This window comes from Poecile atricapillus, chromosome 9, assembly GCF_030490865.1.
Source record: "Poecile atricapillus isolate bPoeAtr1 chromosome 9, bPoeAtr1.hap1, whole genome shotgun sequence".
NCBI lineage: Eukaryota > Metazoa > Chordata > Aves > Passeriformes > Paridae > Poecile > Poecile atricapillus.
Window position 1 is genome coordinate 22029721 of NC_081257.1, and position 16195 is coordinate 22045915.

General features: G+C 43.2%; 1 protein-coding gene across 1 annotated transcript in view; it reads left to right on the forward strand.

Moving 5' to 3' along the window:
- Positions 1 to 16195, forward strand: part of CNTN6 (contactin 6) — a 73534-nt gene that overhangs the window by 45346 nt on the left and 11993 nt on the right. Inside the window, exons 9-13 of the mRNA XM_058844934.1 lie at positions 10856 to 10983; positions 13072 to 13247; positions 13605 to 13722; positions 14512 to 14670; positions 14764 to 14913. Coding sequence (XP_058700917.1) covers positions 10856 to 10983; positions 13072 to 13247; positions 13605 to 13722; positions 14512 to 14670; positions 14764 to 14913 — 731 coding nt within the window. The remainder of the gene's footprint in view (positions 1 to 10855; positions 10984 to 13071; positions 13248 to 13604; positions 13723 to 14511; positions 14671 to 14763; positions 14914 to 16195) is intronic.

A 16195-nucleotide genomic window follows, 5' to 3' on the forward strand; every position in this document is an offset into this window, starting at 1 on the left:
AGGGGTTCTCCTGCTCCCAGGGGAGCAGCCAGGACCCAGCAGCTTTCCTTAGGATCTGTCCTCCCACCACCCTCTGAGCACCCCCTGCTTGTGCTTTCCATCTGCTCCTCCACTCTTCACAGCCAGCTTCCAAAACCACAGCTCTTTAACACATTTAAACTTCTTTGTTATTTAGGAGAAGGATTGTTTTGTGTCTGTGGGTGGGATTAGACAAACAGGGAGTTAAAAAGTGCAGCTCCTCCTGAGGTGCAGCTCCAATCTCTGTTCTCTGTGACTGGGGATGGCTGGAGCTGTGCCAGGGCAGGTTTGGGTTGGATTTTAGGGAAAGGCTTTTCCTCCAGAGGAATGGGCACAGCCCTGAGGGGACATCGCTCCCAGGGATGCCCAGGGTGGGATTTGGGGACTCTCATCCTTGTGGGGCCCTCCCAGCTCAGCTTCTCCTCTGATTATTTGGTAAACAGGAGAAGCCCTCACTCAATCCCCTGATCAAACACAACACACAAAATGCATTGTCTGTGAAACCAATTTGAGCAGAAATGTGTCAGGACAGTTCAGCAAACTTCAGGGAAACATTTCAATTACCAGAATGTCAGCGCTGTTGGTTTAGCTTCAGAATATCCGTTATCCTTAAAAATAAATAAAAAAATCTGCTTGGGGAGGAATCAAAACCAAATGGATGGAAAATTCCAAAATTTGCACTAGTCTGCTAACAAAGGAGGAGATTGATGGCACTTGACTATTCTTTAGCTGAAGTCAACATGCAGCCTGAGGGAGTTATTTACTTCTTCTTGGCAGGTGCCTCCCTCTCAAATGAGACACCAAACTTAGATGAGAAAAGCTGAGGGAATGGAACCCATCCACAGCGTCTGAAATAACCCTCAACTGCCTTGAAGTCAAAGCAGATGAGTAGCACAGGCAAAGAGGAGTTTTGCTTGTCAGGCTGCCCAGTGCCACAAACCACCCTGCCTTCCTCACCCACTGCTTGCACATAAAATACCCCAGATATTTGCATGCAGGCACCAAGTTCCATATAAAGCCTATTTTTCTTTTGATATTCCAGAATTTATTGTTCTATTCCCAGCTTTCTACAGCAATGCAGTTGGGTGGATAGCACTGGGATATTAATTTTACTATTATTTTATTTTTTAAGTCTGGGTTTTGAAGCCTGGATTAAGTGTGTCTCTATGTTTATCCTCCTTGCTTCTCTACCACGAGGAGCTTTGCATAGCTTTGATGAGATGCCTTAACCCTTCTATCTTATCAGAGTCTGTGTGCTTGTAAAGAAGTTCATTTCCTATTTTAGTATTTAAATAGAGCACTTGAAGTGTGGGCATCAGCAATCAGAGCAATTCCAGCTATCTCAGACACCACTGCTGAAAGTCAACACGAATACAAATTAAGCTTATCTGTTGATGAAATCCCACTTTTGCCTGGAGAACCAATGGGATTGATTCCACCTCTGCTAAATTTGATTAATCACTTCAGCTCCGTTCCCTGCTTACAAACAGATTGACAGGAATCAAAAGCACCGGATTTACCTGCCTGCTTTCAGTGTTTGGTCTGAAGTTACTCTTTAAGTCATGAAAACTCCTGCAAAACCTGGGGATGCTGTTTGGAAGTGTTTTTTATCTCCAAAGCCCCGGTGTCACAGCACATTTGGTGCTAACCAGACAAACCCCACCATCACACCATCCCTCAGGGAATGCTGAGAGCTGCAGGAAGTATTTTCTAGCTAAAAATATCCAGTTCTGGCACCACAGTGCTCCTGGTTTCAGACAGAAAAGAGAAGGGAATTGCTGAGAACTGGGAGAGGCAGCTCCAATGTATTGATTGATATTTATTTGCTCTCAGCAGGGAAGTTTGTCAGGTTTTGGGGTTTGTGTGGTTTTGGTGTTGGTTGTAGGCATTTTCCAGTGATTCCCCCTGCACAATGCCCCTGGATCTGGGAGGAACACCACCCATGGCAGCACCCAGAAGAATCACCAAAACTGGTGATTTTGGCATAAGAGAAGTTTTACAACCAAAGGGTTGTCAGAAAACACCCCAAATTCAAGTCTTTCCTTCTTCTCCAGCTTTCTGGTGATTTTGTTCTTGTTCCCCACGCTGAGGGTGAAGGCAGGGGAATGGAAAACTTGACTGAAAGATAAGGAGGGAGATAAGGAGAAGGAAGAACAAGCACAGATGATGGGAAGAGAAAAGAAATACTTTATTTTTCATTCTTTATCTTATTTTCCTTTGTTTTCTGCCTTTCTTCTCTCTCTGTTCTGTCTCCATTTGAAGTCAAGGCACTGCAGAGTAACGAGGAGGCAGGAGGGGACCCCCATTGCTACCTGACCCAGGCAGCAGGCAGAGGATATTGGTGCAGGGGATTACGTTATAGGATATTGGAAGACAGCAGAAAAAGGCTTTTCCTTTCTTTTCTCTCCTCCTGGAGAGTTTTGCAGTGGAACAAGCCAATAAACCTAATTTCACCCTGTACTGCTGAGTGCTCAGTGCCAGTGTTTAGCACAGCAGATAATGTGAGCGTGGAGGAAGTAAATGAAGCAGATGTTCTCACGTGAAAATGAGAAGGATTTATTACAACTCCCCTCTGCAAGACACCCCTCTAATGCAATTTGAAATTGTTCCCACTCAAGTCATGGCAGCCTTGTTAAGGGGAACCTTTCCAAGGGGCTGTCCTGCATGCTGGGATGTCCCAGGAAATCTGTCACTCTTCCCTGTCACGGGGAATTGCAATAATCCAAACCCCAGAGAGTGTCAGTGCTGTGTCCTCTCCCCCTTCCAGCTCGTGTCCTGTCTCTGCTCCATGCTCGTTTTCTGATGGATGCTCAGGGCTCCATCCAAAACCAGATAATCTCATTGGATTTTTTCCACTGAGCAGGCTGGGAATCAAGGTTCCTAATTAGGAGTTTGCAGGAAAAAAAAAGGAATGAGAGAGAGAATGCAACCTTCTGTGCTTCTCTTCCAGTCCAAGTTGCGCTGCTGTGCACATCATTGCTGCTGGGGGTATTGCAGCAGCATCAAAAATGTCAATGTGGGGTGGGAAACATGCACCAGGTTTGGAAAAGCTGCACCAAATTTGGAAAAGCTGCACCAAATATGGAAAACCAGCACCAAATTTGGAAAACCAGCACCAAATTTGCTGCACAGGCACCAAATAGAAGATTCTGAAGCCCAGAGTTCTCTGAGGAAGTGTCACATTAGAGGGAACAGATCAGGGTGTGTTGAGGAGGTGACCTAAAGTGAGATTGATTAACAAAGAATCACAGAATGTCCCAGGCTGGAAGGGATCCACCAGGAGCATCAAAGTCCTGCTGCTGCACAGCACAAACGTGGAGGGCACAGGGACTGTAGCCAGGCAGTTTCCAGGCATGATGAGCAAAGAATCTTCCAGGCTGGGGTTTCTGGGATCATTTGCAGTGGGAAGGGTCATGTGAGTGAGAGCACCTTGGAAAAGTGGCTGATGCTTGGCCAACATGAAAGATCCGTAGGAGATCATAAACAGCTCTGGTTTAGCCATGGGATTTTGGGACAAAGGAATGTTTATCTTTCACTGCTCCTTTTCCACGAGAGCTAAAAATCTTCTCGGATTTTCAGTGCAAGAGAAATCTGGAAAAGGGAAGGGAAAGCTGAAGGGACACACACAAGTGACAGAAGGTGACTAACACATCAAAAAGACAGAAATTTCCTATGCTCTGTGCTATTTGGAGCAAGGATGTGGGTCTGGGGCTTCAGTCAACCACGCCCAGTCCCCATCACTCAAACTGGGCTTAAATTCTCCAGCCCAGGAGGGTTGTCCCAGGTTTTCTGGGGAGACAAACCAACAGGCACAAGAAATCAAAGGTGAGGAGACCAGGCTGGATGGGGTTTGGAGCAGCCTGGGATAGTGGAAGGTGTCCCTGCCCATGGCAGAGGATGGAATAGGATGAAGGTCCCTTTCACTCCAAAGCATCCTGGAATTCTCTGACTCTGTTTTGGGGGTTTTTGGTCTCTGATTCTATTCCAGGGTTTCTGAAATCCAACCAGGGCCATGCTGGTGTCAGCTGCTTGTTGTCTGGACAGAATTCTTTACGGTTACCCACAGATTTTGTTGTTCTTGTGCTTCTAAAATGTGTTCTGACAAGCAGAGAGGGAAGCAGCTTCCTCCAAGTGAATGAAACTCACATGCAGAGGGTAATTCAGGGCCTTCTGTAGTGTTTAAATTCCACTTAAATCCCATATTAAGGGCTTAGTTTTACATCTGGAGTGAATTTAGTTGTGTGAAGGGCTGAGTCAGAGCTCCTGATAGTGTCTTGATCATAAAAATGATGATTAATGGTGGGATTAGAATAGTTGGCAGTGTGGACATCCCATCCTGTGCTGGAAGAGCTTTTGTCTGATGTAGTGGAGTTACAAAGATTTCACAAAACCAGCAGAACTTGGAAGATGAAGAAATTGGCAGAGGTTTTATTTGGCAATTCTGTTCCTTTTCTGCTTTTCTTTCCCATACACACAGAGGTGCTGTTGCCCAGTATTCCCTGGCTGCCAGTTCTGGGATGTATCTCTACAAGACATTTGGGCACGGGGTGTTTTTGTCCCTTTTTTCTTTGGCCATCACAGAGGAACATCTGCCTCACATTTAATCCTTGAGTGCATTACAGCCAGGGCAAAATAATTTTTGCTGTTTTGTGTTAAAGGCAGTAGCAGCTCCTGAAAATCCTGTGTTTTCTCTGGAATCTGTATGATGGAGTATAGCTCAGTTCAGATGGCTGTATATATTTACATAAATAAATATTTGTGGTCCCAATCGCAGGGATTTGATGCAAAAATTATTCTATTTTTAGGAAGAGGGAAGAATTTTAAGAAATAGGATGGAAGAGTTCTAGTGTCATGCTTTATAATTTCTAATAATATTATTTTCTACAATATTTTAATAAGACCACTCAGCTGAATTGTGTAATTTTGTTTTGATCCAAATAGTTAAAAGATTATAATGGCATTTATTTGATTTCCAGTTAATTGTCAGTCAACCCTGAAGCTCATTTATATCAGCATGCAGATAAGGAAAAAAATCTTTTAAGCACAGTTTATTAAATGGCAACACTATTAGCATACAAATTATGCTCAGAATAGAATAAACAGGTACAAAGTTCATTAACATATGATACAGACAGTCAGATCTCAGATGGGATTCAGTGGGACCTTTTCAAAAATACCAGGGCTGTCAGCAGCAGGGACAAGTCATTCACTCAGCCAAACTTTACTCACATTTCCTTCTGCATAAATCACTGCTAATTCTGCGTCACCTGGGAGCTGTGCTCATCTTTCTACCCCTCTCTCTCTTCCCTTTGTAGTTTTTAATGCAGCCTCTCCTGCTCCTCAATCTTGGTAAAATTAGAGGAGTCAGATATTGTCTCTGTGTCTGGCAGCATGTCTGGAGAAATTTATAAACAATATATCTTTGCACAGCCTGGAAATAAAGAGGGGGTTTGCTCCTGAGCAGCAAAGGGAGGCTGAGCAGACACGGTTTCAAATCGGATTTCTCAGATAATAAAAATTACTTTGCCTCTGATTTCATCAGATCCAGATTCCTCCCTTTTTATCAGCACAGCGCCGTGATGAGGCTTCAATAACGCTGGGAGGTGTCAGATGTTAGAGGCAGACAGGAGACAAGAGGGAATCTTTACAAAGTATCAGGGTTACTGTGTTTGGAAAAGAATTACACCCTTGAAGGGAGAGCTGCCCTTCTGGCAGTGCTGAAACCTGCAGAATTCACCCAGTTTTACACCTATGCAGCTCAAGATTTTGACGGGGATTTCAAAGCCCTTTGCTGTTCGAATCCATGCATTTCATATCCATGAATTAACATCCCCCCTCTCCCAAAAACAGACTGGCTGAACAATGCAGCGGTGCACAGAGCTACCCCTGCTGCACTTTCAAATCTAATGACTTGACACCTCTTTCTTTTCTCAGATTTCATTTCTTCTAGCAGCCTTGTTAAATACATATTATTCTTTCATGCTCTTAAGATCAAAGCAAATAGCCATCAACAATCTTTTGTTCACACGAGACAACACGTTTGGAGATGGTTTGTTTGGCCTGGTTAATTAAAAGCCGTACCTATCATCCCTGCTTGATTTCTCGAGTTCTTTACTTAAAAAGTATGTGTGACAATTTTAATGAGCTCTCACTTCTTCCCCACAGCCCCGTGGCTTCTGGACAAACTTTGCAAACTCTTCTTTTTGAACATCACACCGAGCTCTGACTCCAGCAGATCCCAGGGACTCTGCTGGTTTTCCCTTCCTGCACATGGTGCTCATCTCATCTCCTGATGGAGTCACTCAGAGGGGAATTTCAATATTTATATCTGATGGGTTTAGAGTGAAAGAGGGCCAGGTTAGGTTGAGAAGGAGGAAGAAATATTTTACATTGCTGGTGACAAAATGCAGCTGTGGTTGCCCCTGGATCCCTGGAAGTGCCCAAGGCCAGGCTGGACGGGGTTTGGAGCACCCTGGGGCAGTGGAAAGTGTCCCTGCCCCTGGAACTGGATGATCTTTAAGGTCCTTTCCAAGCCAACCCATTCTAGGATTCTAAATTTCTTCATGACAATATTTCTGTGTATTCCCAATTTGCCCTGGTGTGCAGGAGCTTTGCATGAATAGTCAGAACTGGATTTTCATCTCTTCTTTTGCTCACATCAGCTTGGTTTAATTGAGCTGCTCACCCAGAGGTTGCAGCAGGCAGGGGCACAGGAGGCAGCTGGACTCTGATCAGGATTTAAGCATTTTGTAAATCAGAGATGCCAGCCTAGAGTTAGGCCTGTGCTTAAGCAATCTCTTGCTGACTCAGGGCTTTATGAACAGCTGGGTCCTGAGTTCTTCCTTCCCCTGCCTCTTTCACAGCATTGCATTTATCAGATCTGCTTCAGATCTCGTGCTTTTGGTCCTTTGACAGGCACTTATTTACTTATTGAGAGAAGTCCAGTCTTCCTGGCAGACAAAATATTCTCCTTGCATTGTGTTGGACAAGTTAAACTTTTCTGTCTCATCACAGCACTTGGAATTACCTTGTCTGGCGATGCAGCTGCTAAGAATTATTATCTATAGCCTTCACACAGCCTCAAATGTTGTGAAAAGGAATGGTTTCCAGCAAGCCTTTCAGCAGGTGAGACGTGCCTTTCACAGCTTCTTTTTAAACCATTTGTCAGAGCTTGATCCAAAGCCCATTAAAGGCAATATTCCCATCGCCTTCTGCATCACAGCTCCCTGATTTGAGAGAGAAATGGGAGAGGATGAAGTGCAGCCCCTCTGAACCCACCCAGGGCTCAAAGCCTGGCTCTCAGGGGTTTTAGGGCAACTCTGCTGCTCTTGGCACCTGGGGCAGCGTTTCACAGGGCATTTGGAATGCATCATCCTGATTTTCTGCTCTGCTCTGTCTTCCCATCCCTCTCCTGACACAGAGCTCAGGACAGCTGGAAATTTCTCACTTTTTCAAACGTTCTTTTTTTTTTTTTTTTTTAATTCCCTTCCCCACTAAACTAATTACTCTGGAGTTCCTTTGTGCTCTTACACAAATTCTGCCCGAGTGTCTTATTTACTGCTCGCTCTAATTGTCGTTAGGTAGCGTGACCTGTTTCAAACAACTCAGGAGCTTTTATTTAGCAGATTTTCTCTCTGCTTAGCTCTGTTTTGATCCACTGAAAGAGCCATTCCATCCTCAGCCTGCCCAGCCATTGAAATATTGTTTCAGAACAGCATTTCTTCAGATCAAACGTGACACTGACAGCTCTTGAGTGGGTACAAACCCCTCTTAGTGGCTAAATGAGAGAGATGGGAATTATCAAGGTCTCAATTCATCATGAAGAATACAGGGATGAAAAATCTGAGGCATGACCAAACTTCAGTGAAATAGCTGCAACCAGAATCCACAGGGGCTAAGACAGAGCTTTCAAAGCTTCTCCCCTTTGCCATTCTGTATTTTACAGACTGTTTTTCCCTGTGTATTTACCTACATTGAGGCTTTTGGGGATGGAGATTGTCTCTTTTTTTTTATTTTTTTTTTTTTTTTAATTTATGCCACTTCTGGATTTTAATTTGCACCTAAGAGCTTTCAGGTGCAACATCAGTAAAAGTAACAGGTCATCAATATTTGATGGAGAGAAAGACACTGAGGTGTTGTGTTATAAATTATTATTCAGGTTATTATTTATGAACATTTGCTGATCCACACTGGCATCTCTTTGGGTACTGTTTGATGAGCACCATGTGTTACTCAGGCACTCGACTGCATCCCCTACTTTATCACCAGCAGTTTTTCTGGTGGTTGGTACAAGCTGATGGGAAGAAACGCTCCATTAATGCAAAAAATATTGCAGAGGCAGAAGGGGAACGCTTGGAAATGTTTCTTCATATTGAAAGCTGCCTTTGGAACAGTCAGAGGTGTGTCCCCACACAGAGGAGAGGAGCCAGGGCTCCTGTGTTGATGCACAGGAGTGACACCAGCTCAGCTCATGGGATCACAGAATCATGGAATACCCTGAGTTGGAAGGGACCCAAAAGGATCAGAAACACTGCCCCAGGTGCCAAGATCCAGCCCCTGTCCCTGCCCAGACATCCCAAATCCCAGCCTGGGCATCCCTGGAGTGCTGTCCAAACTCCTGGAGCTCTGGCAGCCTCGGGAATGTTCCCTTTCCCTGGGGAGCCTGGGCAGTGCCAGCACCTCTGGGGAAGATCCTTTCCCAAAAAATCCAACCTAAACCTGCCCTGACACAACTTCATTCATCCCTCCTTATCCAAAAAATATCATTCAGCTGATCCATGGCAGCGTTGAGGAGTGGACTTTGCTTCTTCCTATTTTCCTCTGCTCCAGCTCAAAATGATGGATTATTAAAGCTGAACTTATTTCCTCACTGTACCACAGTGGCAAACCCAGAGCTGCTGCAGTACCTGGTGATTATTGCCAAGGAAACAAAGATTTTTCATTCAGGCCTCAATCCCTTCCCCTCTCAGCTGCACACCCCAGTGACAGCAGCACAGGGACCTCTCTGCTTGTCCCTGTCCTAAATCCACCCTGCCCTGCTCAGGAGCAGATCTTTGTGCAGGGAAAGGTCAGATGAGCGTGGGAGACATGGAATCAGGGGGATGTAAGTGAGCAGATCACCAGAAATCCACGTTTAGTGCTTCTCCTTCCCAGCTGAGATGCTGGGAGGGTGTCAGAGGAGCAGGACAAGGTCTGACGTGTGTTCCACTGGCAGTTACAAATGTACAAATGCCAGAATGGGGAACAGAAACTCACCGTGATGGGGTTTTCTTGTGTGTTTAATGGTTCTGATGCTGCTGCCAGCTCCAGCTTCTGCTCTTGTGATTGTTCATTTCCTTTAATAATTCAGTGCATCACCCAATCTTATGTTGTTAGTAATAAATATTAAATACTCAAGCTGTGATGCATGAATTAGATATTTTCTATTTTATGAAAGGAGCCTTGTATTCGAGTTAAATGTCAATTAAATGAGGGATGTAAAAAATGATGCAGTGCTGCTGTGAGTGAATGGAGCCTGGTTTCCTGTGGAGTTGTGGCTCACACTGAATTTTTTTGAGTGTAAGGAAATGTGACATTTGGGTGCAGGTTCTCTGATGCCTATTGAGAACTGAGCTTAACAGCAAAAGGAGACACACCTGGGACCCTGACCCCATTTTTATGAAACTTCCAGGACCTTCATGTCCTAAATTTCTTCTAAACTCAGAAAAAATTTGTTCAAGTTCCACATTTGCCAGGTGCAGCAGGAAGATGTTGAAGAACTGGGGGAAAAAAACCCCAAAATATTACAGAATAATATTTTCTGTACTAAAGTTCATTGCTAATTCAGCTTTGATTTGAAAATCCTCTACTTTTAGATGCGTGTTCTGTGTGATTCTGTAGAAAATCCTCAAAATCCTGAAGTCCTGCCCTCGTATGTGACAGCAGAAGGGACCCAGGCACAGTGACAGCTTATCCAAGGAAATAATATCCAATCCTTGTCCTGACCTACACCCCAAAGCATCTTGTTAACATTAAAAAAAAAAAAAAAAAAGAACAAATTTAAAATTTAAAATTAAAATTAATTTTAAAAATTAATTTTGTCCAAAAAACCCAGGAGTGGTCCTGAAATTACCATTAAATGCAATTTCCCCAATACTCTGCAAGCTGATATAAACCACTCAATGACCCCAAGGTGGTTTGGGGGCCCTTTGAGACAGTGATGGAATTGATTTGGCTCCTTGGACTGTGAGGTGGCGTTTGAGCATCTCAGCCAGCCTGATAATATCTTTTAATAATCCTGACAGAGCTCCACTGGGCTCACACACAACCTTAGCTTGGCTTAGGAACAGTGAGTTTGTAAAATAAAACAACAAAGCCATGGTGAAATAGAACACAAGGAAGTAGCAAGTTGAGTCTTTTGACTTTTTCTTGAGATTCCAGATTTTGCTGCAAGAAAGTCACCAGGAAAAGTGAATGATCAGCCCCGGTTTGGCAATTAAACATTTCTAATATAGAAATTAATAAGCAGCAGAGGTGAAAATTGGTTAACACATATTCAGCTAGCTGTAGAAGAGAAAAATCACAATGGAATTGTTTAAATATTAAAAGTCACACTGAATTTCTGTTGCTATTCCTCTGCCAGAAATCCTTTTTATTTCTATTTTTCCATTGTTTCCCAGGAAAGTTGTGGATTCCCCATCCCTGGAAGTTTCCAAGGCCAGGCTGGATGGGATTTGGGGCAACCTGTGATGGTGAAAGGTGTCCCTGGGCATGGCAGGGCGTGAGATGAGCCTTAAGGTCCCATCCAAACCAAGCCATTCTGGGATTGTGGGATCCCATTTTGTTTGTTTTTCCCCAGGGTGGTGCTCCTGGAGGATGGCAGCCTCAGGATCTCCAACATCACCAAGGCGGATGCTGGGGTTTACATTTGTGTAGCCACAAACCAGTTTGGAACGGCCAGAAACTCAGGGAACCTGATTGTGAAAGGTATTTCAGTATTTCCTTCTTCTGTGGAATGAGGTGAGCTTTAAAGACCCTTCCAACCCAAGATTCTCTGATTTTGGAACTCTTTTTTTTTTAATATCCTTGTTTTCAGCAATATCAGAATGGTTGTTGTAGCCTGCAGTGCAACCTCCTCCTTAACTCTGCATCTGGCAAAAATCTTGTGAATATTCACCTTCTGACAGAGCAATTAGCACTGGTACAGCTCAGAGTGTGAGCTGAGGTGGTGCTGCAATGAAAACACCAAGAACTTCATCCTTTCAGCAGCTCTGGCTTCATTCAGGTTCTGTCCCTTTCACGTGTCCCATACATTGTGGCAATATGGGAAAATCCCATTAAAACATGAAACAAAAAAAAAATTTAGTTTGCTTGGCATTTAGGAAGTTTATTAAAACACCGAGTAACAACATGGTATAAAAATGATCTTGTTTGCAGGGAACATTTGTTTTTGTTTCCCCTCTGGAGAAGTTTGGGCTGTTCAATTATAGGCCTCATTGCTTCAGCATTATTTTCAACTGAAATGTCAGAACTTGGGAAAGCATAGCTAATGTGCAAATTAAGTTTATTGCTGCTCATTGAGTTGTTTATTCTTTGTGGGAGAAGACTTTATTGCACCTCCAGCACTCACATCTCCCCTCTTTTCTCCTCTGGAATGGGATTTGCCATATAATGCATTTTTGCTGTTGCTAAGCAAGATAGATGGATAAAGCAGAACCAAGAGCTTTTAAGAAGCTTTTAAAAGTATTTGAGGTGGAAGTTTTGAAGACAAGCCCATAAAAGAAGTAAGAAATATCACCCAAGTGAACATTCTGCATTAGTGAGGATGAGGAGGATACAAGAAGAAGTGTGAGAGGATGGGAATACCATAATAAATTAATTCAGCTTTCGTTATCACTACTAAAAAACACACCTCATGCCCAAATCCAGTGTAATTTCTAAAAGGACAGTTTTCAATATTTATTTGGTGGAGGTAAAAAGGTTCAGACCCATAATGAAGGAGATTTATGATAAGAGCAGTGCCCAGGGCCAGGCTGGACGGGGCTTGGAGCAGCCTGGGACAGTGGGAGGTGTCCCTGCCATGGCAGGGGTGACACTGGGTGGGATTTAAGATCCCTTCCAACCCAAACCATTCCAGAATTCTCTGATTTAAGAATCACTTAAACTCTGGGGTTCAGCTGTGATGAGAACTAACCCAGCCTCGTGCACATTTCCTTCTCCTCCTCCTCTCACATTATTTTCAGATCATATTAATATTGTTGAAGAGATTCTGCTCTCGTTTTCTACATGTGTCTAAATTCTCACCACTTTATAACACTTCCATGCACAAAAGCTTTATTCAAGGGAATTGCTTACAACAAAGTGGTTGTTATCTCTAATCTGTCTGCCAGTCATATCAACAAAAGTGAAGCCATATAAACCCATTTCTTTCCCCTTCAGCGAGCTGATACTTCCCCTCCTAAGAGCTCCAAGTTTGGGTCTCCATGTAATGGGTTAAAAATGATCAAATAAATAAATTTCCTGCCTGGGAAAGTCTTTGAAACCATAACTTGACTAGTGCTGTGGAGTAAAGTACCACTGACATTAATATAGATTAATGTCAATGTCTAAAGTGAGTGGAGATGAGCAGCAATTTTGCTTTTACTGCAATTTTTGGCCAGGAGAATTCTTCAAGTTCAAAGAACTATGGGCATGTTTTTAGGAGAAGTCTGTACCTTTTGACTGAAATCATAACTATTGCTTATGGGCTTTATGAAGTAAATATATTATAATTTATATATTATAATATATATTTATATAATTTAAATATAATTTAGGGTGTTCCTAATATAAATACAAACTAATTTAGGGTGTTCCTCTCACATCTGCTCAGTCTCAGGCACACAACGTGGTCGTGGGGCTGGTGCTGCCATAGGAGTGCTCTAAAATCATCACCACATTAGAGAGAATTCCCTTTATTACAGAACATTTGAGCCAGTTTGAAATCATTTCCCAAATGGTACAAACCTCCTTCAATAACCTCTATTTTTATAAGCATTTTAATTAAAAAAGCTGTAATTTTTTTTGTCTCCTCAGAAAGGACTGTCATCACCATTCCACCCTCTGACACAGACGCAACAGTTGGAGAGAGCATTGTCCTGCCCTGCCAGGTGTCCCACGACCCCTCCCTGGACGTGGTGTTCTGGTGGTCATTCAATGGCCAGAGAATCGATTTGAGCAGAGGAATCCATCACTTTGAAAGGATTGGAAGAGTGAGTTTCCCAAACTCCTTCATGAAACTCTTTGCCACAGTCTTTACGCCGCACCAATGTTTCTCATAATTCCTCCCTCGCTGTTCATGTGCCTGGCAAATCACTGTTTCTTTACAAAGGCTGCAAGCATTTATTTTTCTTCCCTAAATTTCATAAAGGCGCTTGAGTTATTTGTGAAGCCATAATAAAAATGTCCCCATGAAAGAAACTGATGATAGCTATGAATATTTTAATTTAAAAGCTGAATTTTTTATTAATATTGAGCAATTTATTAAAATGCCCAGTACAGAAAGCATGTTGTGAGTAATTAGTTTACTTTTTTTTTTCTTTTTTTTTTTTTTTTTGGTATCTCTCCAGGAATCTGCTGGTGATTTGATGATAAGAAATATTCAGCTGCATCATTCTGGGAAATATGTGTGCATGGTGCAAACTTCTTTAGACAGTCAATCTGCAGCAGCAGATATAATTGTGAGAGGTATGTCTGTAAGGGAGACACACATATCTTCTAGAGGAATTAGGAATTCTTAACATCAGCTGTTGTTTAAATGGTTCCTAGGATGTCAATTCCATGTCTCAACAGTGAAATGTTTTCTTTCTTTTACTCTTGGCCCCAAAATTGTGGCCAGCATGATCCTGGTGCTCAGCCAAGCCAGGGGAACCTCTGCAGTTCTGCCCTGGTCTCTTTGGCAAAAATGTTGGGCCACACAGATCAGAGGGAAATCCTCTAATCTCAGCAGTGTTGTTATTTCCTTCAGGCATCTCTGGGTCACTCTGCAGGCTGGGAAAATCCAAACACCTCATTCCTTTCCCCTATTTGGAGATAATATGAAATAATATTTCCTAACTCAGCTTTTTACAGCCAGCAGTGAGGAAATGCTGTAATGGGAGCAGATCTGTAAACCCTAAGAGAAATCAGAAATCTGTGTAGTGCACCATCCTGCATTCTTTCTGAACTCAGTTTCGATTAAATTCAGTCGGAATTCTCTGAATGTTCAATGGTTCAACAAAAGACAACATTGGGTGCCTCTCTTTGTCAGACACAAAAAAGAAATCATTCCTTTGTTTGTAGTTTCCACGTTAACAACATCAAGACATTAATTTTCCTGACTCATAAAAATGTAATCCAGGCATGGAGCCATCATTTAGGGATTGTGCAGCTTCATGAATAATTCCTCTGACTTGAGAAAGTGAGAGCTGCCCAACCCATTCCAGCGGTGAATCTTCTCTTCCCAATACCTTCCTCTTAAAATGCTGATCGTGTCAGGCCCCCCAGGTCCACCAGAAGATGTTAAAGTTGAACATGTTTCTAGCACGACTGCTGGCTTATCCTGGAAGCCTGGAGTAGATAACAACAGCCCAGTGCAGATCTACAGCGTCCAGACCAGGACTCCCTTCTCGGTGGGATGGCAGGCGGTGGCCACAGGTGAGCAATTCGGGACTTGCCTTGGATTATTTTATTTTCTATGTACTATTAATTACCACAAAAACCCATTGGTGGTGTCATGTTTGCCTTCAGCTCCCGAGGTGATTAATGGCAGGACTCTGAAGGCCACGGTGGTGGATTTAAGCCCCTGGGTTGAGTACGAGTTCCGGGTGGTTGCCAGCAACAGCGTTGGGATTGGGGAGCCGAGCAGGCCATCGGCTCTCCTGAGAACCAAAGCAGCAGGTAAGGCCCTGCTTTCTGCCAGGCTTTTCCAGCTCTCAGCTGTGTGAATTTCACTGCAGCAGAGCCACTCCTTCCTACAGGGTTATTTACCCAATTCCACAGGCAGGGAAACAACAACTTCCACAAGATTGAGTTACTGGATGGACATGGAGCAGCCTGGGGCAGTGGGAGGTGTCCCTGCCCATGGCAGGGGTGGGACTGAGAGGGCTTTAAGGTCCCTCCCAACCCAAACCATTCTGGCATCCATGATAGAAGCTGGAGTTAGCCTATGTTCCCCTTTAATGTGTCCCAACCAACCTTTCACTCAAGCAACTGGGGAGAACAATTTTTGTTCTCCCAATTAAATCCAAGTTTTTACCCCACTCAAGGACTTGCACATGAAATAATAACTCCACTCTCTGAATATCCCTTGGCTGCAGAGGTGTTTGATGTCTGAGCATCAGGAGGAGCAGGGTAATTTTCCTCCAATGGCAATTGGAGGAAATAAATGACAGCATCCAAAGCCCAGTGAAACCAACAGCTTCTGGTGACTGCAGAGTGGAACCCTTTCTGTCTGTCTGTCTGACCTCTACTCCTTTATCTTCTGGGAGCTGGAACCTCACGGGAAGCTGCCTCATTCCTGGGTGACCAACACTGTCAGTCCTTTGACCTGCTCAGTTTGGTACAATTTATTTGCAGCTCAAGCCTTTGGTTTGTTTTATTTTCCTGCCAGCCCCCTGCTTATCAACTCTCTCCCACCTATAAAATCAGTGTTTTATAGGATGGAAAGCAGTAAAATGGAAGCAGCTTTTACAATCCACTTTCTCTTCTCTGTTTATCTCATTTGCCAAGCTCTGAAGTTTGGCAAGCTGCATTTCAGGACAGATCTCAAAATACAGTATTGTACATTACACAGAAGAAAATACATTCCTTTTAGAATGTGGAATCCATTTGTTTCTGGGAATAGAATCCCAGAATGGTTTGGATCAGTAGGGACCTTAAAGACCATCTAGTTCCAACCCCCAGCACCTTCCAGAGGAAGTCAGATTTTTTTACATTTCCCAGCAAAGCATCTCAAATAAATATTCTCCATTACACGACTGATCACAAAGACCAAATTAATCTTGAGAAGGTTCTTGTTGCTGTTACCACCATGGGGCTTTGTAAAGTAGAATATTCAAAACCAGACAGTCAGTGAAAGCTTTCATCTTTTAAAGCTTTTATTTATTTATTTACTAGAGGGATTCATAAGACCGGGGTGACAAGGAGAAAGAAACAATGAAATTATTGTTATTTATCATGG